Source organism: Astatotilapia calliptera, chromosome 9, assembly GCF_964374335.1.
Source record: "Astatotilapia calliptera chromosome 9, fAstCal68.1, whole genome shotgun sequence".
Taxonomy (NCBI): Eukaryota; Metazoa; Chordata; class Actinopteri; order Cichliformes; family Cichlidae; genus Astatotilapia; species Astatotilapia calliptera.
In genome coordinates, this window is record NC_137430.1 from 2842146 (window position 1) to 2850228 (window position 8083).

General features: G+C 42.5%; 1 protein-coding gene across 2 annotated transcripts; it reads left to right on the top strand.

The window, feature by feature from the left end:
* Positions 1-212: 212 nt before the first annotated feature.
* LOC113028705 (uncharacterized) lies at positions 213-7871 on the top strand. 2 transcript variants are annotated; one of them, XM_080306292.1, is made up of 3 exons: positions 213-675; positions 3758-5699; positions 6063-7871. In XM_080306292.1, the coding sequence occupies exon 2, from the start codon at positions 3884-3886 to the stop codon at positions 5696-5698; it is 1815 nt and encodes a 604-aa protein (XP_080162418.1). In that variant the 5' UTR covers positions 213-675; positions 3758-3883; the 3' UTR covers position 5699; positions 6063-7871. The 2 variants fall into 2 exon arrangements, with proteins under 2 accessions (XP_080162418.1, XP_080162419.1); XM_080306293.1 differs by lacking the exon at positions 213-675 and having other exon boundaries at positions 2831-5699.
* Positions 7872-8083: the final 212 nt, after the last annotated feature.

Sequence of the window (8083 nt, forward strand, 5' to 3'; positions counted from 1 at the left end):
CAGCATTGTGCAGTAACTCCAGATCAGCCCAGTTAAATGATTACATGGATGTGAGTGTGATCGTCAGAGCAGCACTGATCAGTGTCAGGTTATAATGACCAAGGTGTACACAAACACTAAGTTTGAGTGTGTGCAGTGAGACTTCAGTCAAAGCATTTAACTGAGGTGTGAAAAAATAAGCTGAACTCTACAGCTTGTTGTGGTCCCCTGTGGCTTGACACGCCTTCCATCTGTTCTCCAGCATTTTAAATTACAGTCATAAAATATCTCCACATGTTGCTCCTCTTTCTCACTCTCTGCAGTCCAAATGCGTCTTCTGAGCGCATCTGAGTCACGTGACGGCACAGTAACAAATCCCAGCAGGGCAGGAAGAAGGGGGCGGAGCAAAGTGCGTCTGCCGCATAAGAAGAGGTGCTCACACAGACAGAGCTGCTTTTTCATCCACAGCGATTAAAGAAGTAAATCTACAGGAGAGAAACAAACTAACGTATCGATCAACAACCACTACCAACATCTGGATAAATATCTGCATCGATCCGCCCAACCTTGTCTCCTGGATCGTAGCTGAGATCAGCGTGAACCACGTGGGTCTCTGCTCCCTGATCTGTTTCCTGTGTTTGGAAAGAGTTCCAGCTTCATCACGGAGTTTCTCTCGGTTTGTGGGCTCATCTAAAGGTAAGCACCGAGCTAACTTCAACACTTGATTTACTAACCCTGCGCAAATTTGCAGAAATCCCCTGAACCCAACACCTACTAGAATTACTGACTTTTTTATTTTCTGGTGAAAGTCCCGAGGTGTTAATCACCCCTGCTGAGATTTGTACAGGTCATATGCTCGATTCACATCCTGCTTTTGTTGTGCAAAGCACCCATTGTCTTTGAGGCCTGGCACATTTGCTTTTGCACACACATACAAACTGTCACGGCTGGCGGAGGGAGCCGTGTGGTGTGGAGGAAAAGGAGGACCCAAGATGCAGCAAACTGATGATATGAGTGACGTTTATTCACAGAGGTGGAACGAAACACCATAGAACGCAGATGAATGCAGAGATACAGAGGAATGCAGAGATACACGGAGGAACGCAGATAACGCAGTGATACATGGATGAACGCAGACGAGCCGACAACAAACACAGACCGACACCCACTATATATACACACACACGGTAATCGGGTGATCGCACACAGGAGGGAAGAACAGCTGATCTGAATACACATAATGACTGGAGGACACAAGCTGAACACAATGACACAGATACAGACCTTCAGAATGGAACAGGAAATCCAGAACACGAGCCTTCAAAGTAAAACAGGAAACACAGACTGATTTACAACACTACACGGGGACATGAACAGAGCACCAAGGACAGACACAGGTAGGGCTGACAATACACCAAACTTCAGGTTAACCCCTAAACAAATCAGAATAAACACAAAACGCTGGGTCAACGACCCAGGACCATGACACAAACGCTGCAAATCTGTGTTTATTTGACAGTGTAAGACAAAAGCAGCAAAAATAAAAACTGTTCCAAGAGTACAGTCTTAAAGGCTCACTATACAAACAATCTGGAGACATAAATATGGACACGTGTATTGAAAAATATTGATATATATATATATTAGGGCTGCCACGATTAGTCAACTAGTCACGATTACGTCAACAATCAAAATCGTCAACGACTAATTTAATAGTCGATACGTCGTTTGAAGCTATTTAAGATCCCAAAAGACGCAGGAATAAGCAGTAGGTTTAAAGATTGTAATAACGGACTGAAACAGAAGATGGCAGCACTGCATGTACAAGGATGCCAGCTGCCATAAAACCCAGAAGAAGAAGAAGCAGCTTGCTGTACCTAGCTGTGTCCAAGTTCAGCAACCGCATCTTCCTGTGCCCGCATAAAAAAAAGTGTACATGTATGTATGTATGTGTGTGTATATATGTGTGTGTGTGTGTTTGTATATATATATATACACACACACACACACACACAAATGCATGTAGATATGTTGAAACGGGTGGGGTAAGGGGGGGTTATTTATCTTCTCGTGACAGAAGCCAGTTTGTCTCGTTCACTACAAAGAATGGACTCTTAGAGCAAACTTGTTCATGAACTTCACATCACTACCAGCCTCGGGTTTACAACTAGTGTTAATGGAGGGAGTTTGAAGGTTCAGTTTGTTTCACGACTGCATTTCACACTGTCCCGATCCTTTTATTTGAGTTCGAGAAAAAACAACCAACACTCCAGAGAAGTCCAGTCAAACAATGATTTATTGATTACACGTACGCGGGAGAGGTCTGCAGCGTCACTCACTTACAGAGGTCTTAACTAGGAAGCACACATCACACTACTTTTGTATATTAAAGTCCAGCGTCACAATACGTAAGCAGACATAATATGCGTCAGTTACAGTTAGAAACAGTTAGACACATTTCCTTTTTTAACTCTCTTGACTTGTATAACACTTCCTCACCGTCTCACACTATAGATGTGTCACAAAACGTCGGCTGCATCCTCCGGAGGCCGCATTTGAAGGCCGATTACGTCACAGCCAGGCGACGAAGGCTGTCCCAATTCGTCGACTCCTTCAAATGCGGCCGACAAATGCGTCCTTCATTTCCCCGAATTTGAAGGATGTGTCGGGTGTGTCCTTCGTGGCCCACCATATCCCAGAATTCATAGCGCGGGACAGCCAAATTTCAGCTGCCAACAATGGCGGCCGCTGCTAAGTTTTAAAATTTGTCTTATTACTCTTATTACTCAACTTTTAACATATTTTCAGGCGAGATTGTAGCTGTGTAAAATACAAATATCTGCTCGGTTTATCAAGACATCGCATATTTGCAAAAATGTGCCAACGTTTTTGGAGACGTCTGTTACCCACCAGCTCGATAGCAAGCCGGGGGTTCAATGGTCACTTCAGCCGGCGAGAGCAGCGGACTCCTGGCTTCATCGTTTTCAGACCCCCGCTTTTTCGCTACTCAAGTTAAACATGATATATAAGTCACTTGGACAACTTAAAAATGTAATTGTTTGCCTTTTTTCATTGTTTTATTTGTTCCAGAGTAAATCGGTTTGGCTGAGATCAAAGTTATTAGATTATTAGAGTAAATAAAACTTTATTAATCCATCGGGTGGGTTCCTCCGGGATTTTCACACAGCTGAATAAACGTTAAACAGAAAACTGATTAAACAGAAGTGTGAGACGGTCGAGAATTTATGCCAGTGTCCTGTTATATTTTAGATAGCAAGGAGCAGACGGCCGAGTTTATTAAACTCCACCAAGACAGCGGTGACGCAAATTTGAAGGCTAGACTATCCCATTTCGCAACCTCGCACTTCCGGCCTTCTCGGTCTTTGAAGGACCCGGCCCACGTAGACCGCGAAGGCCGGGGTCCTCCGAAGGATGCAGCCGACGTTTTGGGACACAGCTTCTGTGTTTCCTGCTTTTTTTTCTCCTGTGACATCCTGTGCTAATCTCACTGAGCAGGCGTACAGGCACTTTGCAGGCCAAATGTCTCTCACCTTTGCCCTAGAAACAACTCTAATATTTATCTGTGTCTGTAAGTGTGTTTGCATTGACCCTCAAAAGACTGAATGCCAACTCTCATGAGCACATTTGCAATGTGTGTATGAAAATAAGTGTAACTACTTATTTAATAAAAGGTCACAAAATACCACTAATAAAAGGCCGGTTAGAATAATGTATTTCCCACAACTCACTGCCTCTGTTTGTATCTCTGTCACTGCAGGACCAACGTGGATCGAGAAGTCAGCGCTCTCAGGAGCCCGACAAATTCGTTGAAGAAAGAAGTGGAAGAAAAAAATACAACTGTGACAAGTTTGGGAAAGATTTTACTGTGAAAGCTTCCCTAAAAATGCATCAGGTCATCCACACTGGAGAGAGACCGTTCAGCTGTGACGAGTGTGGAAAGTCTTTTACCCAATCTGGACACTTAAAAAGACACCAACTGATCCACACTGGAGAGAGACCGTTCAGCTGTGGAGACTGTGGAAAGTCTTTTACCCACTCTGGAAGCTTAAAAACACACCAACTGATCCACACTGGAGAGAGACCGTTCAGCTGTGGAGACTGTGGAAAGTCTTTTACCCACTCTGGAAACTTAAAAAAACACCAACTGATCCACACTGGAGAGAGACCATTCAGCTGTGATGAGTGTGGAAAGTCTTTTACCCAGTCTGGAAGCTTAAAAACACACCAACTGATCCACGGTGGCGTTAAAGCGTACAGCTGTGAAGAGTGTGGGAAGGATTTTCTTAAGAAGGATTCACTACAAATCCATCAGGTCATCCACACTGGAGAGAGACCGTTCAGCTGTGACTTGTGTGGAAAGTCTTTTTCCTGGAAGAAAGCCCTAAAAAGTCACCATCTCATTCACAGTGGACTTAAAGCGTACAGCTGTGATCAGTGTGGCAGAGCTTTTACTCGCAGTAGCAGCTTACGGAGTCATCTAGTTACCCACTCTGGAATTAAGGCATACAGCTGTGACTTTTGTGGAAAAACTTTCAGCCATGTAGGATACAGAAATATTCACCTACGCATTCACACCAGACATGATGTGTACAGCTGTGAGCAGTGTGGCAAACAGTTTGCTACAAACAGAAAGTTACGATGTCACATGTTTACCCACTCTGAGGAGAGACCTTATAAATGTGACCTGTGTGAGAAGACTTTTAAATCTCCACATTCTCTGAAAGCACACCAACAGATCCACAGTGGAGAGAGACTGTTCAGCTGTGATGAGTGTGGAAAGTCTTTCACCTTATCTGGAAGCTTAAAAAAACACCAACTGATCCACACTGGAGCGAGACCATTCAGCTGTGATGAGTGTGGAAAGTCTTTTACCCACTCTGGAAACTTAAAAACACACCAACTGATCCACACTGGAGAGAGACCGTTCAGCTGTGACGAGTGTGGAAAGTCTTTTACCAAATCTGAAAGCTTAAAAACACACCAACTGATCCACACTGGAGAGAGACCATTCAGCTGTGATGAGTGTGGAAAGTCTTTTACCCAATCTGGAAGCTTAAAAACACACCAACTGATCCACACTGGAGAGAGACCGTTCAGCTGTGATGAGTGTGGAAAGTCTTTTACCCAGTCTGGAAGCTTAAAAACACACCAACTCATCCACACTGGAGAGAGACCGTTCAGCTGTGATGAGTGTGGAAAGTCTTTTACCAAGTCTGGAAGCTTAAAAACACACCAACTGATCCACAGTGGAGAGAAACCATTCAGCTGTGACGAGTGTGGAAAGTCTTTTACCCAACCTGGAAACTTAAAAACACACCAACTCATCCACAGTGGACTTAAAGCGTACAGCTGTGATCAGTGTGGCAGAGCTTTTACTCACAGTAGCAGCTTACGGAGTCATCTAGTTACCCACTCTGGAATTAAGGCATACAGCTGTGACATTTGTGGAAAAACTTTCAGCCGGATAGGGAGGCGAAATACACACCTACGCATTCACACCAGACATGATGTGTACAGTTGTGATCAGTGTGGCAAACACTTTGCTACAAACACAGAGTTACGATGTCACATGTTTACCCACTCTGAGGAGAGCCCTTATAAATGTGACCTGTGTGAGAAGACTTTTAAATCTCCACATTCTCTGAGACGACACCAACAGATCCACACCAGAAAGACTCTACAAGTGCAGTTACTGTGAGGTATGTATTTTTATGTTTATCTTGTCAGCCCGACTGTTTGAAACAACTCTGCTCATCAAATTGTGTTAGCATGTTAGCAATTCTACTGCATGGAAAGGCAGCTCTGAATGATTATTCAGACTCTGATCACAGGTTTTTAGGGATAGTGTTTGAGAATTGTATTACTGTTATTGTAGCATTAAACTAGTATTGATTTAATGTTTTTACTCTTATCGTTTTTATAGCACATTAAATTGAGCTGAGTGTGATAATGTAAGCAGTAAAATGTAATTGGACTTTGGCAGAGATGCTCTTTATTTCAGGCGACGTTCAGGATAAAAATGTTGACGGACTGACTTACACTGTCTTTGTGTCTTTGTTTAGAAGCAGAGCAACACAGATGGATCAAGTTCTCAACCCTGTCATCGCTGTGGGAAAGACTTTTGTTGTGACCTTTGTGGAAAAACATGAAGTCATTGAAGGACTCTGAAAATACATCAACGTAGACACACTGGAGACGAAATGAACTACTGTAAACAATGCAGGAGAGGCTTCACCACTTCAAAACACTTCAAACAATATGAACTCATTCACAGTGGGGTTAAAAAGCATGTCTGCGATCAGTGTGGGTCATCCTTCATCAGTGCACGTCAGCTTGAAAAGCATAAACGAGTCCACACTTGAGAGAAACCATACAAGTGCAGACACTGTGACAAAACCTTTTCGCAATCATGTGATCATACTAAGCATGAACGCAGACACATGAAAGAGAACTTCATCTGTGAAAGAGTTTGAGTAATCTCAGTTCATACTCCACTCACAAACGATTCCATGTTACAAATAAACTGTTACGTCTTGATTCCCGCTTTTAAGTTAATCTTGTAAACAGTACATTTGCATAACGAATGAAACCGGCCCAATGAGTGAACAATGGGCTGTGAGGTCAGTTTCTTCATCATTAATATGCAAATTCTTATGACCATTGATCAACAACCACTGGTCAATGGCCATGAGTACCATTCACAGAGTAAAAATTTGCATAATGATTATGAAGGAACTGTTTTACTGTTACCAATGTTCAAAAACATTTACTAAATTATCTCCTCTGTGCAAACATCAGCGTGATGCAGGACTGAAATCATTACCATCTCTGGATCACAGTGAATCTGCATACTGGGTCAGTGACCTCCTGACCCAGTATGAACCTTCCAGATCCCTCAGGTCATCTGGATCCGGTCTTTTATCAGTTCCCAGAGTCAGAACCAGACACGGAGAAGCTGCATTCAGCTTTTATGCTCCTTATATCTGGAACAAACTCCCAGAAAGCCTCAGATCAGCTGAAACACTCAGTTTATTTAAATCCAGGTTGAAGACTCACCTGTTCTCAGCTGCATTTGAATAAAGCACCAAATCCACACTTTTAAGCTTAAATTTCAAAACTTACACTAACTACTGATCTTATCTATTTCTGATTTTATCTGTTTTGATTTTATATACTGTTTTGTTTGTTTTGTTTGTTTGTTAAGTGGGTTTAGAGCTCTGGGTAGCTCCCCAACTGGGTCTAGACTGGGTCTACAGAGTATTTTAAATTCAGGGAATTTAAAATAGAAAGTAGCTCGTCCACAGAAGGACTGGTAGCTCCCCTTACGATAAGGGTTCAGATCGCGCGAACAGGTGTGAAATGTGTGTGTTTACTTAGTTTGTTTGTTTGCTTGTTTTAATCCATTTTAAATCATGCTTTTTATTTGTTTTTGTTTCTAATGTCTCTGTAAAGCACTTTGAATCACCTTGTTGTTGAATTGTGCTATACAAATAAATTTGCCTTGCCTTGCCTTGCCTTGCAGAGACAGAAAGATCCTCTTCTGGTTTCAGGGTCAGACTTAAATCTTTGAGATCAGGCTCCACAGAGTTCAGGTGGAGTCTTCTGTAAAGATCTGATTAGGCACCTATGAAAATGTGCCTCTCGTTACATTTTAAGCTTTCTAAACTGTTCTACTGTAGTGTTTGTGTTGAGTGGTTAGCTTTGTTCCAGCAGTTTGATTAAGAAATCTGTTTCCTGTTATATTTTTATTGAATGCATTGATCCATGTGTTCTGCAGTTTTTTTTTTTTCAGCTTGTTTGTGTAATGAAATCCTGCAACAGTTAAACCAAAATTTTACATGTTAAATAAAGAAATGGTTTACTGACAAAGAGTTTGAGCCGTGATGTCATTTCCTGTATATCAGAGCAACACCTGAAGTGACCAGTGTTTAAAGTCAGAGTCAAATTTTGTGTCAGCATGACCTTGTGAAAACTGCTTGGCGATGCTTCACTATGTTATCTGCTAATTGTTGGGGCGTAGAAGGACGAAACTCCCAGGGTGACCAGTGCCAGGAGCTTCCTGATGCAGAGAGTTGAGTGTGGG

Bases quoted from the DNA above. Each gene is read 5' to 3' on its own strand.
- LOC113028705 (XM_080306292.1), top strand. From the start codon at position 3,884: ATGCATCAGGTCATCCACACTGGAGAGAGACCGTTCAGCTGTGACGAG.